Here is a 19,333-nt window from a genome sequence, read left to right on the forward strand (position 1 = left end):
TAGTATGTTGCCTTTTGATCTCATGCTCAGCACAAAAGTTGATGAACTCCTTTCCCATATATTCACCACCTTTGTCTTTCTGAAACTCAATGATTTTGAGTCCTGGATGAGTATTCTCTGCATATGCTTTGAACTGCTTGAAGGTATTAAAGGCATCACTTTTATACTTCAGAGGTGTGATGACCCAAGTGTCAGATGCACTGCAGATGAATGTTATCCAGTAGTGATAGCCCTCTGGAGTTGTGACAGGCATTAAACCTTTGATATCACTGTATACTTGCTCAAGAAGATGTTTCTTCTGCTCTGAGAGGCCATGAAGAACATTGTGGTGATGCTGTTTGCCAGTGAGGCATGATGTGCAAATAGGATCAGTTGAGGGACCTGACTCTTGCTTCATTCCAGTTACTAGCTGCTTTGTGTGCATGTGCTGTATAGTGTTCATGTTTCAATGACAGCAATGTCTATGCCAAAGTGTGTTGTCCATCTGGCAGATACTTGTGGAGCTTGAGTTTGCAATGATAGTGGCCAATTTTGAGAATGAATGTGTGGTAGCATTGACATAGCCAATATTGCTCTTGTTTACAGTTGCAGTGAATCAAACCTTTTCACCCTGGCTGAAAGTGACATCTAATCCAGTGATTGAGATCTTGAATCTCTTTTCCCATGTGAGATGATAGGGCAATAAGAGATTACTTTTCAATGCTGGTACATGTAGTATGTCAAGAAGTTCCACCACTGAACCTTTCTCTCCCTGAATCTCTGGCTCTAGTACTACTGACCCAATCTCTGCTGAATAGATGACTGAATTGTCTGCAAGACAAATAGGAATGACATGTGGAGCATAGAGTTGGAACCATTGTCAGTGAGGGGTCATATGATGAGAAGTGTCTGTATTGGTATTCCAATAAGACATGGCAGATGATGATAAATCAGTACTTGCTTGGCTAGCAGTCTTCTTCTTTGTCTCAGAAGAGTTAGCAGCTTCTGAATCCTTTTTTCCAGCCCTCTTGTGATGATGCTTCTCAGCAGCATAGTCAGCAGCATGTTCACAATCCTGTTTAAGTGAGAGCTTCTTGGTTATACACTCTTTCTCTGCATGATTCTTGCAAAGGCACCATCCACATTTTGCAGCAGCCTTGGTAGCTGAATTTGTGGCTGAATGGAAAGGTGTGGCTTTAAGAGCAATAGAGACTGCTGGATCACCAGCATGCAGCTTCTGATTGTTTTCTTCATTGTGAAATGCAGTGTGAAGTCCTTCAAGAGTGAGCTTATCAGAGAGAAGAAATAGTGATGTGACAAAGTTTCTAAATTCAGACTAAGGGAGTGCATGAATCAGGGCCATAATGAGAAGCTCTTCTTCTAACTGCTGGAGGCCAAAATGAGCAGGGCACAGAGCATGAATATGACTCATGATTTGGGTGCCTCAACTGGCAAGATCTGGAAGTGACTCTTCTGTCTCCTTCTTAAGATTGAAGAAGCTGTCATAGGCTACAAATTGAGTTGCTGGTTTTCTTTGCTGATGGTGTGCCTTTAATGTGTTCCACATTCTCTCTGGATCATCAAGGCAGAGGTAGATCATGCCAGCAGCTGATATCTGAGTCTCCTTTCAGTCCTTCTAGTTCTTCTTCTCCTGGTATGTTGGCTTCTCAGGGTCTGCAAACTCTGGTTCAGGGTCACAGCCAATAGTGATAAGGTAGTTATGGCAAGTTTTGAGTAGGGCTGACATGTTTTCTTCCCACTTGCCATAATTGGAGGCATTTAGATTGTTGAAGCCCTTTTTGATTGTGTCAAAGGATGGCATGATGTATATAGTGATATCATTTCAGTAGTGAAGTGACTGATAGAGAGATAGCAGGACACAAGCAAGATGTGAAGATGAAAAAAATGAAATAGACCTTAAAACATGAGGCCCATAACCTGTTGCAGGCAGGTTATTAGTGTGCAGTGAATGACAGCCAGGCTGAGTATGATGGTCAATTGCTTAAAGGGAGTTGACTGTCAACTCAGGACAAAACTGTCTATGCTTATATAAGGTTGACATCAGATACTTGTGTCATTCTGCAACAGTTAATTCAGAGAATCTGGTGTAGTTAGTCATCAAAGCACAAATTGTCCTTCTGTATTTAAGCTAAGTAAATACATGCTAGTTTATAGTGAGTCCAAATGTACTTAGAATGTGAAAATGGAGATGTGGGCAAAATGAAAAAGTGAAGAAGGTTAATAATAACCTGATAATAATGGTCTCAAACATGAATCACAATAGTATAAAACAAGAGTGGCCTCTCTGATGATGATGATTGTTGAAAACATTCACAGTGATGACATGGGTCTGCAGTCAGAGGAGCAGAATAGATGGACTGCAGTGTGGTGGCTGACATGATCATATCCATGCCAGATTGCATGGATAAGTTGTTCTGAAATGCAAAGACAAAAGCATCCAGTGATTCTGAGTCCAGAGTGAGAGTAAATGTTGATGATAATAGCTCCATGTGTGATGCATTTTCCTGAGAAAATTTGAGGAGAGAGTAGAGAGGAAAAGATGGCTGGGCATTGAATGGCACAGACACTGACAATGGCAACTGAGAATCTTTGAGTGGATGACTGGAATGAATAGCAGGGAGAAGTTCCTTCACTTCTACATTTGCACTGTTGCTGAGGTCATAGGTTTCATCAAACAAGGCTTTCCCATGGGCATTAACCTCAATAAAGTCATAGGCCTGAATATCATTCAGAGTAGCAGTTGAAGGAAAAGTAGTAGTGCCATACAACTTCAAGCTAGAATCAATGATGCCTTTAAATTCAGCCATTAAGACCTTGACCCATGCTCTAGATGAGTGCTTGGGGAAAGGTGATTTCTTTTGTGCAAATATCTTTCTTAGCTTTGGAACATATTGGTGTTTGGCCACATGATGCTTGAGAAGGGCTGCAGAGTCAGCAGAAGTGAAGTTTGACTCATATTTCTCTTTTAAACAATGGTATGGCTTCAGCCTATAGCTGTATGTCCAATTAAATGTGAGGTTAGTCATTTACAATTTTCTGAGAATGTACTGTTAGTTCATATGGATTCTATAATTGAGAAAGATTTTGCCAAAAATTTGCAAATATGACAGTAGAACCTTTAGAGTGTTGTTAGAGCATAGATCAGAATGTGAACAGCCAAAGATCTTACACTCCAGCTTTCTTTCCACATGCTGTCTTCTAATAAGGTCTGAGTTTACATCAGAAAGGAGACAATAATGCCAGGAGATACATCTTTTGTCTTGCAGCAGGCATGTTAATAAGAACTGGATGCTGGTAGAGGGAGAGAGAGGTGATGTGGCATGTTGTCTTTGCTGGAGAGAGCAAAGATATGTGGGAAGTGAGAAAAACATTGCTCCTCTGCCCTGCCTTATATTGGATTCAGCAATGGGTGAATTGGTTGCTGCTTTTTTTCATATAAAGGAATGTATACATAGCAGGTGCATAGAGTTGCTCAAAGAAGCAAATTTGGAAGACCAATTTCTGGGGTTGCACAAACAACTGTTATATAAGAAGAAGGAGAGGAGTGCCAATCATGAAGATAGCTGCTTGAGAAAAGCTGGCCATAGCAAAGCCTCTTTTGTTTGGTCTCCAAGTAGCTCAGTGGTTAGATGCTCAGTATAGCAACACTGCTAAAGGACCCTGCATGAAAGGATCTATTTCTAGATAGGTCATGACTCACTAGTCCATTAATGACTTAGAACTTCTAAGTCAACAATGGAGAGTCAAGAGAAAACATTGTAACTAAAATAAATACTTAGCTGCTACATGATGGCTGTTAGTAATCAGATACTACTACTTCTTGCCTTGTCCTCTTTCTAGACAACTGAAAAGAATTATGAAATTTCAACAAAATAGGCCAGATTTTTAGAATCATATTACTGTTTGTTTCTGTTGTAGAATTATTTGATGTCTTTATAGCAACAAAGGAACATTAGACATACTTATATTTTATCACAGAGGTTGATTAAGTTATCACTGATTTGATCAAAAACTTCATATCCATGATGTGTGATTCACTCCATGATATCTGCCAATGCTGAGACCTCAGCAGGGTCAGTGACTTTGGCCCTTTAGCCTTTCCCTATAAAATTTGAAAAAGTCTCTAATTATATGTCTCTCAGGTTTCTGTCTATCATATGCTTTAGAAATTTTAAATAGAGAGGTTATTGTGGGCTTGCTTTGTAACTGAAGTCAGTGAGATATCATGCACAGATAATCTTGATTGCTGTTGAATAATTAGGTAATTGGTATCTGAACACAACCAATGCACTTGGAAAACAGTAATCTACATGGAGTGCAAAGCTTAAATTTAATCATCACCAAGGAATCATCTCTATTATATTGCATCAGAAAGATCCTGAAATTTGCCAAATAGACTCACACAAGGAATTTAGGAGAGTTACAGAGATGTGTGCTTACCTATTATATGCCCAGCTTTCTACCTCAGCCTGAGATGGTCTTGTAAACAGAGTCATTCCATAGCCAGTTCACCTGGAATATTGTATCTATGGGAGTTGAAGTAAGTATCTTTCTCTCAAGTCAAGTATTTGTTGAAGTCTCATTAAATTGATAGATATTGAAGAGACAGCAAGACATCGATGCCAAAATAGTCAAGCTCTACTCAACCATTGATGTGCTTGGTAATGGCTAAATGATTAAGAGAGGTGAATGAGGAATGAACTCTCAAATGCCAACACCTAACCACTCAATACACAGTCACCAAATACAGTTGAGGTCAGTTGTTTTGAGTATGATAGAAGTACTCTTGCAGTCTTAAGTAAAATCAATGAAACAGTCAATAAAGACAGTTATTCAACTCTATCTTGCTTTCAAAGATGCAATACTCATGAGAGTAGTTTATAGCAATGTTTAAGTATAATTAGGACTTAGAATCAATGCCCAATTGTGCTCCAAATCAACTTAGAATATTCTGAAATCCAATAAACTCCAAAACCCAAATACTAAGTCTATCAAGCATTTAGGCTTGACTAGCTGCACTCTTGGCTGGCTAGCAGTCCTCAAAACTAAAGAATTTATATTCTGATTCCAGAACCCTTATAGTTTGGAACCCAAATTAATCTGAAATCCAAAATACAGTTATTATTCCAATCTAATCCTCTCTAAGTGACAAAGCAACTTAAATAAATCACTAAGTCAAAGCAGAACTCAAAATCCGTTGTCTCAGGGACTAACTACAGTGAGCTAGAAGGCCTGAAAGCAGGGGTGTGTCGCTTGCTTGCTATTTTCCCCTCTTCCCTACTTTTATACATCAAAAACAGGTATAGAATCTATAAATAAAGCATCCAAAGTAGTATTTCTCCTATTTAAAGCAGAATCACACTATTATTCTGGAATGACAGCGCTTCTGGACTCCCCTAGGCTTGCCCAGACCTGCCTGGCCACCGCACAGCTTTATTTTAAGCCTACAGTGTCTGTGGGTACCTAACTCCTTTCTGTTTACCCAGAGTTTTAATCCTCTGAGTTATTCTTAGTAGCTCAATTGATTAGGCCTGATCAGGCCTGGTCAATCAGTCCTATCCACTCTATTCCTCTCAATTCTAAGTCTCTTAGATCACCTGATACCTAGGAAGTTTGGACTTAGGCATTTGAGTCAAAACTCAGAGTGCTAGCCACAGATCATTGGGTCTCTCTTTTTACTGCTTCTGGATGATGCTATCTTTACTCAATACTCTATAACAGGCTATGGTATTATGCCTCTAGCTGTCTTAGAATATACTTGTCTTAATGGCATGTAGAATTGGTCTCATTTGAGGTACTATTTCTAAGTCCAACTTAGACTTAGTATTTTCCAAGATGTGGTGCAGAACTTTTCTAAGTTCAAACCTGACTTAGGATTTTTATCCTTAGGCCATGTTATTTTACAAAGTCCCTTTTGGACTTAGTATTAGTGACTAGCATGACTATCAGCTTAGAGCCTCAGCCATAGTTCTCTACTGGCTAATGGTCCTCAGTTACTAGCATATTCTAGTGTGTTATGCAGAATTTGCAAATTATAGGGCTGGATGTGTATCCAGCATATCATTGTAATTATTCTAGCATCAATGTATGAGTACATAGTAAGTAGCCAGTACTCTGCATACTGATGGTGTATCAGTTCCTGTATTATCTGATAGCCAAGCCAAAGAATGATAATACTCATAAGCCAACAGCTTGCCCATAAACATAAGCATCTGGAATTGCTCTGTGTTATGATTTTCTTATTTCTTCATTCCTTTCTTTCCTTTTAACCCCTATTTCTGCTTAGTCAAAGCACCTAGCCAGGTGCCTAGGACCATGGGACAAAGCTTAATCAGCACAACAAGCCAAGCCCACCACCCACTCCTGAAACCAATGATGACTGCAGACAATATCCTTTTATGTATGGTAATGATGCTCCAGAACAATGAGCACAATGGACAGAGGACTCTACAATAAGCACATAGTATTATTAGGAGGACATGTGACAGTATTTAAAGGGCAGCTCTAGCTGGATAAAGACCCCAGCTTTGAGCTAAAGTTTACAATCACCATTCTATCTTGAGTCTTTGTCTGACCTTGAGTCACACTGACTAGGATACACATACAGTGGACTCAGTTGATCTCTCGGAGTGCAAAGAGATGACTGTTTATCATATGTATCTATTCATGTGATGCTTGGGTCTAATAATTAGCTCAAAGCTTCCTTCTTCCCTTTCTCAAGCCCAATTGTGCTGAGAAACTGAATGCCCCCTCCTAGCAATGACAACTCAAACTTTGACCATGAGTTCTTCGAACTCCTTTCCTCCATCATCAGAACACTGATAGGCCTCTTGGTGATCATCCAGCTGTGCAGGAGATGCCATTCTATCACTGTCTGGGCCATCAGATATTATCACAAATTCAGAAACATTCAAAGGATCTTATGCAATAAAACCCCTGATCTCCCTCTACATGACATCCCTGAATCCCAACAAATGACCTACCAGCCCCCAGAAGCTGGGCCTAGTGGCTTACATCTGGAGAATGGTCAAGAAGAAACAAGAGGACAGCACTCTCCTTGACCTGGAAGTCAGCATCCTCGCATCCCAGGAGAACATGGGATCTTCATACTGGATGCGACACTCCACAGGAAGGACCAGGATCTCCCCAAGAACTTCTTTGAACAGTCCCCCTCCTCCGACCCTTCTTCTGCCTCTCACACCCATAGGATTGCTGACCATGCCAGGGACTCTCTTGATGCCCCTCGGATGGCTTGAGGATCTCATGCCACAACACCTCACAGCCAGTCTCACTGCCCTCTCACCCTCAGCCAACCTGACACTAGGCTGGGAGGGAACCCCCAGAACAAAGAAGAGTGACAATGAGTATGGGAGGAAATCATCCACTGATACTTCCCTCTCTGGGACTTTACTATTCCCTTCAACTATGATGATGCTGTCCAACAAGAGGAGCATAGGCAGCAGACTGAGTCACAGCCAGTACATGGAGAGCATAAGGACAGGCATGCAACAGAGGAGTGGCAGAGGAGAGAGGCCACCGAGTATGATGAGCAGAACTGGGACCACCAGTGGGAGACTGAGAGGAGCTGACTGGCTAGGGCTGATGTTTCCAACTGGTATAGATTATGACCTGAGGTTGCCAGCATACTCACACCAGTATGAGCCAATCCCTCTCTCTTGACCTCTGTCTTCAGAGAGCCCAGCTCCTCTCATAGCAGTACTCTGGAATATTGGGCCAATGGTACCAGGGCCAGAAGGAACCAATGACCTCCCTCCTGAAGAATGCCCAGTGCCGACACTGAGTTTGGTAGCGATGAGTCTGTCCTTGGGCATTATGGAACTGCCCATATCCCTGCCTGTGCACTCCAAGGCTTTCTTGGAAGTAGGATGGTCAGGCAGCTTGTCACCGACAATGACTACCAGTGAAACATCCACCTCTATTGTGAGCAAGTGGAGGCAGCAGGAGCAACAGGGGGAAACTAATATGACTCTGATATCAGTAGTCAGCCTGTTTTCACCTATCACAATCCACCAAACCCTCCAACCACTGGACTGAGTACTCAGCCAGAGCAGTGCAACAACAATCTGACAAGAGGGGGCTGAGAGTTTTTACGACCAGCCCACCACTTCCCTCCTTGAGGAGAAAGAGGAGGAAAAGGACACTGAGGAAACTGAGAGCAGCAAACAGCCCTGCCCTGGTGGAGTACTCAGATATGGGTTAGAAGAAACTACTGATGAAGAAGAGCTGGCACAGAAAATAAGGAGGGCAAGAATGCAAGAGTACCAGGAGTACTACCTACAGGGGGTAAACTTCTTATGGCATGATGCTACTTGAGTAGCATCGCAGTTGGGACAATTATACTTGCATTCAAACACTGACCAGCAAACAGAGATACTAAGAAATGCAGCAACAGATTATGCTGTGCTACAATACAACAAACAACATCCAGAAGACCAGGTCCAGAGGCCACCAGCATATCTGATGCTGACCCCTGTATGACCAATGCTGAAGACACCACCTGTCACCCTGAAGCGAGCCATATACACAGCTCCCTCTCTCTGCAATGCACCTTCATACTCCGACCCCTCCATCTGCTCCACAGCAACCTGGCTCTCATGATCCTGACCCCAGTCAGCAGCAGGACCAAGTGTCTATCGAAACCCATGGATGGGCCAAGAAAGCCAACTTCTAGGGGCTCAACTCCCACCTGATGAAGCGGAAGGAAGTGGCACTGGGAAAGAGCCAGAACAAGATGATCCTGAAGCAGTATGCCTGGGATTTACCATATGAAATGGGATCATTGTACAAAGGAGTGAGCTGCCACAGGGAAGCCTGGTAGCAGATGATAACTCTCTTCACTCCTTCTCTGGACCATCCAATGAATGGCAATGACCTTTCTTCTCAGAATGGCCTAACCTGATAGGGGCACTTCTCTAGGATGCAGCTGTCCTTCAGTGCCACCCAGACCTCTTACAGAAGCCCTGCCCTTTTAAAGGGGCTTCAGATGACATTGATCACTTCCTCATTGACTGTGAGCAGTATTTTGAGGTATACATCAGGTACCTGAGAACTGACATGAATAAAGTTGCCTTTGCCACTTCATACCTGGAAGAGAAGGTGAAGATATGGTGGATTCTCATTTCTCTGAACTTCTGATCAACCACATGAGACTATTACTGATACCTGTCATGGCCCATCTTCAAATGCATGCTGAACAACAAGTTCATTGACCTGATGGTACAGGAGATACACAAACAGAAAATCAAAGAGTACAAGATGGGAGACAAGGTGGCCATGGACTACTTTGATGAGCTGGAGAGGCTTGCCAAACTGGCAGGGATATGGGATGACATGGCCAATGATGGCTGAATGATTGAGACCCTCAAACAAGGAGTTCCCTCTTTGTACCTCATGATGATCTCCACGATGGGTGTCAGAATCCTGATGCCAGTCAGATATGATGAATGGAAGGAGCAGATCATCAAGATGTACAAGGAATGACAAAGACAGAAAGTGGAATCATCGACACTGCAGGAATACACCAAAAAGCTGACCCCACCAATCCTGAACAAGTCAGGGCAAACTGCTGGGAAATCACTGAGACTCTCAATGATCTTGAGCTATGGGAGCCAGAAGACCGGAACAGGCACTACTTACACCAGGGCAGAGAAGCCAATGGACATAGACTGGATAAAGAAGGAAGAGAAGTGCTTCAACTGCAGGCAGAAGGGTTATATGGCCAAAGATTGCCCTAAGAAGAAGTGAACTCATGAAGACATATGGGCACAAATCACCAAGTTGCAGAAAGAAGAAGAAGACCTGGGGAAGGACACCAAGGTTGAGGAGTTAAAAGATGAGGCCAGCCAGTGAGTGATTCCACTGGACTGGCCAAAGAATTGAAAGGTGTGCATTCTGCAGCCACTAGTCAGACTTATGGCACCCCTGTAGTTACTTCCATATCACCACTATATATGCATTTGAATATACCCCAACCAGTCACTGCACACACCACAGAATCACAAGAAAAAACTCAAACACCTATAGGCTGAAAAGGGGTAGAGAACCCCTCCAGCTGGCTCAGACCATTCAACACTGAATGGACCTGGAGAGCCATCAGAAAAGCCAGGGACAAGACCACAGCAAGAGCCATACTAAAAAATTGAATACATCAGACCCAAGTTAAAGAGATAGTTGATAAAATGATAGAAGAGATAAAGAGAGTGGAATGAAGCAGGGCCCTTGAATGGTTAGACAAGCTACACAGGCCACAAAAGTTCATCCGACATGCCAAAATCTCCAGAAGAGACCTGATGACAAAGGCTCAGATTGAGACTCTAACGTCCCAATCTATGTACTTGGTAACCACCCTGATTGACAGTGAGTGCACCAGAAGTTCAATAAACTGAGCCTTCATTGCCAAAAACCAACTCTCAACCAGAACCACCATGGCCCCCATTCCAGTCTATAATGCCAATAGAACAAAAAATCAAGTGGAGTCAATCACTGAGTTCATTGAACTGCAGCTCACTATTGGAGATCACTCCAAGCAGATTGACCTGGCTGTAACTGACCTGGAAACCAAGGAGGTGTTCCTGGATCATGATTGGCTCATACGACACAACCCACTCATTAATTGGAAGACTGGATGGGTTACCTTTGCCCGATGCTGATGCTGAAAAATCCCATTTGAACTGCCTGACGAGGACCTGGAGGATTGATGGGACAAAGAAATGGAGGATGGGGAGACAATCCTCACTATAGACTTGCAAAAGGAAATCCACATCCAAGCCATCCATCATGCCAATAACCTGGCAGTGAAAGCCAATGAGAGAAAGGCAGAAAAGATGTTTGAAGAAATGATGCCAGAATGGGCACAAGACTATCAGGACCTCTTCAAGAAAGAGTGTTTCGATGAGCTTCCTGCTCCAAAGCCTTGGGACCATGCAATCAAATTGATCCCGAATGCTAATGCCAATCTGGACTGCAAGACTTATCCCCTTGGCAATCAGAAACAGCAGGAGCTTGATAAATTCCTTGATGAGAACTTATCCAGTGGATATATCTGACCATCAAAATCCCTTATAGCATCACCATTCTTCTTCATGAAGAAGAAGGATGGCAAACTCTGACTGGTCCAGGATTACCAAAAACTGAATGAGATGACCATTAAAAATCAATATCCTCTCCTCTTGATCTTGGAGTTGATGGACAAACTCCAGGGGGCCAAATACTATATCAAACTCAATGTCTGATGGGGATATAATAATGTCCAAATCAAGGAGGGAGATTAGTGGAAGGCTGCCTTCAGGACCAACTGAGGGCTGTTTGAGCCTACCATTATGTTCTTCAGCCTCACCAACTCCTCTGCAATGTTCCAGTGGATGATGAACAACATCTTCAAAGATCTTATCACCACTGGAAAGGTCACAATCTATTTGGACAACATTCTGATCATGTCACAAATGAAGGAAGAACACAGGAGGCTAGTATGGCAGATACTAGCTCTGATGAGAAAACACAAGTTGTTCCTCAAAGTGGAGAAGTGTGAATTTGAAGTGCTCAAAACAGAATACCTCAGAGTAATTATCAGCAAGAGAAGTATCAGAATGGATCCCATCAAAGTGGCAGGGGTCACTGAATGGCTGGAGCCAACCAAGAAAAAGGAGTTACAATTCTTCCTTGGATTTACTAATTTCTATCAATGGTTTATCTGAGACTACAGCAAAATCATCTAGCCTATGACCCAGCTCACCAGCAATGCCCCCTGGGCTTGGGAAAACCCTCAGCGGTCCACATTTGAAGACCTGAAATGATGATTGGCTAAAGACATTATACTTGCTGTTTCATCTCAGGAGAGAAGATTCCGAGTCGAGGTGGACTCAAGTGAAGGAGCAACCAGCATCATACTCTCCCAGAAACAGGGAGGGAAATGGTGCCCAGTCGCATTCCTGTCAAAAGCACTTACCATCACAGAAAGGAACTATGAGATCTACAACAAGGAGCTACTTGCAATAATGCTTGCCCTGGAAGAGTGGTGACATTACCTGATAAGGGCAACCGAGGTCTTTGAGATCTGGACAGATCATCAAAATCTCAGGTATTTCTGACAACCCCAGAAGTTAAACTGTTAACAAGCTTGGTGGGTCACAGAGCTTAACCAGTATCAATATACCCTTCACCATAAGGCAGGGACAGTGAACAAGAAAGCTGATCTCTTAAGCTGATGAGCAGATCATGACCAGGGAGGAGCAGATAATGAAGGCATCACATTATTGCAACCTGAACATTTCAGGGCTATGATAATGCCAACAGAGGAAGAGATTCATGAACAAATCAAGAGTGCGACATGTGACAGCCACAAGTGGGACCAAAGAGTCACTCCATCTCTTAATCATGAAAGAGGAATGATGAAGGAGGATGGAATGATCCATTATGATGGAAGGATCTACATCCCTAGAGATTGAAGCCTACATGGGGAAATCATTGCCACATGCCACAACCATGTGACCACTAGACATCCTGGCATTGCAAAAACCAAGGAGCTCATTCTATGAGAATATTGGTGGCCCAAGATGGGAAACAACATCATTGCATACATCAAAGCATGCAAAGTCTGTCAGTGAGAGAAGGCCTCGACACAACCTCATACAGCATCTTTACACCCAAATGAGATCCCATCATCCCTGTGGACACACATCTCCATAGATATAATCACCAGACTACCAGACTGTAATGGCTATGATGTGATTCTCATCATTGTCGATCAATTCTCAAAGACAATCATTTCTGTTGCATGCTCCACAGAATTAACCTCAGAAGGATGGGCAAAGATCTTATGGGATGAGGTTTATACAAGATATGGCATGCCCCAAGTGGTCATCTCTGACTGAGGGCCCCAGTTCATGTCCAAGTTTCTAGATGACCTTTACCATCTCTTGAACATCAAATGAAACACCTCCACAGCATACCATCCACAAACTGATGGGCAAACAGAATGAGCAAACCAGGAGATAGAAAAGTATCTCCAACTATTCATCAATTACTGACAAGATGATTGGGTCGAATAGCTAGCACTCGCAGCATTCCAACACAACAACTGGATACACTTGGCCACAGAAAAGACACCATTTTTTGTAAATCATGAATGACACCCCAATGTTGCCCACACTGAACACCATTACACAATAACCCCCACATCCACAGACTTTGCTGCTATAATGACAAAGATCTATGCTGAAACAAAGATGGCACTCAAGAAAGCTGCCTTGTTGATGAAGGCCCAGTATGATAAACATCATCACCCAGCATGCATATATTTAACTGGTGACAAAGTCTGGCTGGACACAACAAACCTACATCTACCATGCCTGAAACAGAAACTGGCAGACAAATGTACAGGGCCCTTCCCCATCATCTCAAAAGTAGGGAACAGCACTTATAAACTTCACCTACCCATTAGCTGGAAGATTCATGATGTCTTTAATGAGACACTGCTATCACCATACATCGCACCCACCTTCCCGAACCAAGAACAACCACCACCACCTCCACCTGACCTGATCAATGATGAAGAACATTATAAAATTGAACAGGTACTAAACCATAAAATTTGAAAAATCAGGGCAAAAGGAGGCAGAATAACAACAACAGTGGACTATCTAGTCAGTTGGAAGGGGTATGAACCAGAATCAAATCAATGGGTAAATGAAAAGAACATGAATGCTGACACTGCTATACATGATTATAAACTATCTCTAAATTAAGCCATCAGGATGATGGTCTTAAGGAGAGGGTAATGTTATGATTTTCTTATTTCTTCATTCCTTTCTTTCCTTTTAACCCCTATTCCTGCTTAGTCAAGGCACCTAGCCAGGCATCTAGGACCATGAGACAAAGCTTAATCAGCATAACAAGCTAAGTCCACCACCCACTCCTGAAACCAATGATGACTGCAGACAATATCCTTTTATGTACAGTAATGATGCTCTGGGACAACAAGCACAATGGACAGAGGACTCTACAATAAGCACATAGTATTATTAGGAGGACATGTGACAGTATTTAAAGGGCAGCTCTAGCTGGATAAAGACCCCAGCTTCGAGCCAAAGTTTATAATCACCATTCTACCTTGAGTCTTTGTCTGACCTTGAGTCACACTGACTAGGATACACATATAGTGGACTCAGTTGATTCCTTGAAGTGCAAATGGATGACTGTTTATCACATGTATCTATTCATGTGATGCTTGGATCTAACACTCTGAAGCTGCAATAGTGACTGTGGTGCAAGGCTCTATCACAGTTCCTGGGAAAAGCCATGCATGTTGGAGTTGGCTAGCTAGTGGACATTCACATAAGCAACTACAGAAATTCAGAGCAACATCATAAACACTATTCATATCTATAATCATAAAATAGCTGCCAAATGCAGGCCTTAGATAAATACAGATGTCACCTACAAGATGCTCCACTTGATAGCATAAACCAAGCTTCCAGAGCAGAATCTTGTCAAAGTAATCACTATTTCAATGCTTAAACATAGTGAGTGACAGAATTCCACCAAATAAGAATACACATCTGAATGATATGGGTAGGGGAACTCTGATGTGCCATTACCATGCATAACTTACAGAACAGTCCTGTGTCCCAGCATGTAACACACTGGTAGGTAAAATCCTCATTAGAACATTTAACACCTCCACAGAAAGGCTGTGAGATGGCATCACCTTGCCCTTTACATCTTAAACTTTCATCCAGATAGCTGTCTATGTGGGCACTGAAGACTGCAAGAGAGTCATATCAGCAGATATACATTAACAATGATATCACAGTCATAGTGCTGATAATTAAATTACTTACTGTGTGAACATATTTATATAGGGCCATTGTGGCATCCTCCATATCTTCAGCCATAGCAAGTGCATATGCTTGTGGATCCAGGTGGTATGCCTCATTTGGGGTGTTATAGTCAACAGAAGTAAGGTCATCATTGTATTGGCTATGATTTGTCTTTTTCTTCTGTGGTGAGACTGGAAGATGGACTACTCTTTGTCTGATAGAAGATGTAGCTCCCTGTGTTGCCAGAAAAGACTATGATTGGTAATGGTGAGAGTGTGATGTTGGAGGAATGTCAGAAGAATCAGAGAAGAGTTCAATAGCATGAGAGTGCCATCCAATGTGATATTACTTGGTCTGCTTGAGAGCACACAGCACAGCTATCAGTGGGAAATGGCATTTTTAGCTTTCAAGGATGTATCCTTTTATATCTTTCTGCTTGCACTTTTCAATGCATTCTTGGTGCTGTTCACATGCACTTTCAACATGTTTTCAGTGCTGTCCACATGCAACAAAAGTATATACTCCTGTTGGCTCATTCATTATACAAGTAATGTATTGGATAGCCTGTGTTGTGCACTCAAGTTATCTTCTGCTAGCTTGCATCAGTAATATATTAGCCTCCATGGCATGGATCCAATCCTGAGGGCTTTGAAACTGACCATAGAAAGTAACTGTACAGTTCTTCAAGTGGCAGCAAATTGTTTCCTCTTATTTCATTTAATGGCATGCTTATGTATCAAATCCTCCAAAAAGGTCTGATCATATCTGATATTGCATGGTGTTACTTATTGTACCTTAGATGCATCTGACAGCACCACAAAAGGACTATCTCACCAAATATTTCATACTCTTTTGCTTTCTGGAGATACAATATCATTTGGAATATGCCAACATCTAGTTTGAGTCACTCTGGAAGTGCTTTATCATGCACTAGCCTATGAGAGATCTCAGTGAAACAGAGATAGATATTCTGAAGCAGGTATGAGAACAATGTTTTGCACTAGAAGTGTGCTACTGACTCTATCAATCAGCAAGTGAAGAATGATCTGCAGTGGCTGTTTTGGTCCCTCAATAGGGCCACCCAGCTTCATGAATAAAATCACATTGCTCACCAATATAAGGCTGCTACTGCCTCCCACCTGCAGCAATGGTCCAAACCAATTGAGGTTGTGACACTCCATCTAGTGGCAGCTAAATTGTGACAATATGCTGCAATTTTGGAGGCATATGGTGACAGATACCAGGAACATAATGAGGCATGAAAAGTGAGGATAGTTGGTGCTGAGGTGAATAGTGTAGCTGATGTGACACACCAGAGCACTGTATAAAGTACCAAGCAAACACAAGACCATGCTGAAGAAGATGATAACAAGGGGAATTCAGAGGTGAGGGTGAGCAAGCATGCTCATAAGCCTCTAGACTCTCATGGGATCATCACAACAGATTGGTTGCCCTCAGCTGTGGGGTATCTCATGGATTTGACTTTGGGCTTGGAGTGGCAGGACTTGCTTGTCAACTGGCAAAATCTCAAGGCACACATGTCACAGGTGCAAGGATGTTCTTCTGGCAAGATAAGCATCACCACTATTTGTTTACTGTATAGATTATTGACTTGGCTTTTAGAGACATATGGGTGTGCTATCATTAAGACTGTCAGTGCTATTGCTCTGGCTTGCCAACTGCTGCTACAATGTCTATCTGAATCCTCCTGCTAGCTTTTTAATGGAACTGTGCAAGTGGTGGAATGCAATGCAACCTGTTTGGCATCAAAACAAAATCAGCATTCTACCATTGCCAGTGTATGATCATTCACTGAATAAGGACCTACAGAAAGGGGATCAAAATAGCATAGTCACCATCCTCATAGGGCTCATGTGGTGGGGACAGAGTACCCTCAAGGCCAAAAATAGGGTGCTTTAGAAGAAAATGATGGTGAATGTTGATAAGTGTATTCAGGTAATGGTCACATCACTTTTAATATGATGTGATGCCTTTTTAGTGCTCAGGGCCTATTTGTTTTGGATGTTCTTGCTTTTCTGCTTTCCAGCTTTCCCACTTTCATCCTTAGTTTAGCTTTGACATGTGTAATTGGTAGAATATGTAATATATTGACTTTCATCTAGTATGTTATGTGTAAAAAGACAAACATATTATTTCATAGAAAAACAGGCAGAATAGATGGAAATATGTGATGCAACCCTATTCTATTCAGTGAGTGATGGTGAGCCAGTGATTGATCTAAGCACTTGAGGCACCAAGGCACATCTAATCAGGCAAAGACATTAAACAATCAATTTTGATGATAGATCTAGACTATCAATATTTATAGACATGGGAATTTCTAGAAAAGGTTGGGGGCGGACCCTATTGCAAGTGATGCGGGATGGACGTGATGATGAGCAAGGTATTTGCTAATTGAAGGGTCACATGACTGGCTGACAGTAGTGATATAACACACCATCGCACGGTAGGATACATGCATTAATGCATTTTGATTGATGGTTTGGATCCGTCGTTTAAATATTAAATCGTATGGATCCCTTGCTTTATCATACTGCTCTGGGGGCCATTGTATCCGAAAGCTCTCGGAAGGACATAGATTTGAGGGAATACATTCGTGATTTGCGAGCCGTCATTACTGTTGCGCGCGGCCCGATACACATCAAGTGGCTCGACAAGATGGTTTATCGATCGGGGGGCCTCTCTGCATCTTACTTTTTGAAGAAACTCCGCAGCGTCGTACAAGTTTCCGAAAATATGATGCTGCCTATCCGTCGATCCTTTTAAGATTTTCTACAGGATCCTGATCAATGCGGTGACGAATGGTGCATTAATGTGGGGAAGAGACAGAGAGCATGTGATTTGATTGAAGTGACAGTGGACGATGGATTCTAAATAATCAGAGATGAATGTTTTGTGCACGAAAGCTTAGTTGCAACCAGCACTTCAAAATTGCTTGTTATATAGATGATAAATTACCAAGATTTGACTCAGGTTCTTAATATACTAAATATTTTGAAGTTGCGATGACCAATCTGATGTCCCTGAGATTCTGAAGAATCAAGTTCAAACCGCGTCACCGGCATGTCAAATGTCGGCTTAGAATCACGGGTCTGTACTCCAAAGAAGTGAGCTGGGATTAACTGCGAAATATACTCGCTTACAGGTACTCCGAAAACCCCGGCAAATCAACGAACACGCATGTAAATACGCATGACAACGCAACGGCGACTGCCTGTCAGTGCCATGAGAAGCTCGAAACTGGCAGTTCCCGCTGCAAACTTTCATTTTTTCCTTCATTATGGCCAGAACCCAGCCACCTGTACCTAGTGTCGGATAAAGACTTCGCCGGAATTTCTCAGTTCCCCAGCGCCGTATAATCCATTTCCACTGGACATCACCAACGTCGGTGCTACGTTTCTCAGCTTTTGTGAGGTATTCCGTTCTGAATCTTACCGCTGTATCCCAAAGTAATACTTCTGCAAAGAAGTATGCTGGTGTGGGCGAATTCAAGCCGTTCCGTCTTGAGATGATGGCCGAAGATCCTTCTGATCGACCGACCAAGAAGGAAGTGCTCAGGAAATTTGGTCCTTGGGCCGAAGGATCAGATATAGATGCGTAGTGGAATTTGGCTGGATTACTCATGGCATAAGCCCCCGTCTCGATTTGTTCAATTTCTTTGGTGGAAATTCCCTTCTCTTCTGCCGTACTTCTGATTCTAGGTTTATTTACCCTGTGAGGATGCAAGGAAGCATCCTCAGTGTCGTATAATGCAGCAGTCGTGGCTAGAGACTTTGATCTGTGAAATGGATCCGTTTGATGGCTTGAATATCCATCTGCAACTACCATCGTTTAGACGGCGATTAAACCATAATGAGATATCTTGTACTCGATTTCGCGGTCAAGTATCAGAATCAAGCCATAAGCATCCTTTAGAGTAGCATATAAACTCACTGTGCAAAAGGTACAAACATTGGGACCCAGCATTGGATAGAAGAAAAACTGAGATGTGTCTTGGCAGCTGTTATTGTCTGGGTTCGTAAATACATTTCGGAAAAGAAAACGAATAAAAGAAATAGAGAAAACAGAGTGGAGTAGATAGACGGCGTGTATCGAGGTCATTAAATGGATGGCAAATCATAAAATGAGTAGGGGCTTTGGAGAGAACGCAACAACACATTTCAAAACATATTCACAACTGAAAGCGACGGTGGGCACAAGATAACCTGTCAACGAAGAATATCTTATTCTTTAGTTGCTGGACCCGGTATTGCCGCTGCTGGAACCCCCGGTGTATGCCCTTGTATTCCTAAAGATACAGATCAATCGGTCGTAATCAGAGATGAGATTAAGGACATATACATATTATTCCTGTTCGATGGACCGCTATTCCAGATCATGAGAAACATCAGTACGAGAAGAACGATGATTTGATGTGGCTTACGGGTCATTGCGGTGGTGTCTACACAATAGCTCTGTCAGATTCGTGCTGTGTA

General features: G+C 42.4%; 3 protein-coding genes across 3 annotated transcripts; all 3 read left to right on the top strand.

Annotated features, from left to right (window-relative positions):
• Positions 1-2,972: 2,972 nt before the first annotated feature.
• Positions 2,973-9,369, top strand: BT62DRAFT_1011712 (uncharacterized protein; the record flags this gene model as incomplete). The annotated part of the gene is made up of 2 exons (XM_043177819.1): positions 2,973-2,996; positions 9,244-9,369. 2 exons carry the CDS (start codon positions 2,973-2,975, stop codon positions 9,367-9,369), a joined length of 150 nt encoding a protein of 49 aa, XP_043034796.1.
• A 6,674-nt stretch (positions 9,370-16,043) lies between these two features.
• Positions 16,044-17,252, top strand: BT62DRAFT_923395 (uncharacterized protein; the record flags this gene model as incomplete). The annotated part of the gene is made up of 6 exons (XM_043184504.1): positions 16,044-16,102; positions 16,168-16,228; positions 16,461-16,489; positions 16,553-16,748; positions 16,999-17,048; positions 17,144-17,252. The coding sequence occupies 6 exons, from the start codon at positions 16,044-16,046 to the stop codon at positions 17,250-17,252; spliced, it is 504 nt and encodes a 167-aa protein (XP_043034797.1).
• A 669-nt stretch (positions 17,253-17,921) lies between these two features.
• On the top strand, positions 17,922-18,459 carry BT62DRAFT_923396 (uncharacterized protein; the record flags this gene model as incomplete). The annotated part of the gene is made up of 3 exons (XM_043184505.1): positions 17,922-17,965; positions 18,004-18,074; positions 18,263-18,459. 3 exons carry the CDS (start codon positions 17,922-17,924, stop codon positions 18,457-18,459), a joined length of 312 nt encoding a protein of 103 aa, XP_043034798.1.
• Positions 18,460-19,333: the final 874 nt, after the last annotated feature.

This window comes from Guyanagaster necrorhizus (genome assembly GCF_019112545.1).
Source record: "Guyanagaster necrorhizus MCA 3950 unplaced genomic scaffold BT62scaffold_39, whole genome shotgun sequence".
In the NCBI taxonomy this organism is placed as follows: domain Eukaryota; kingdom Fungi; phylum Basidiomycota; class Agaricomycetes; order Agaricales; family Physalacriaceae; genus Guyanagaster; species Guyanagaster necrorhizus.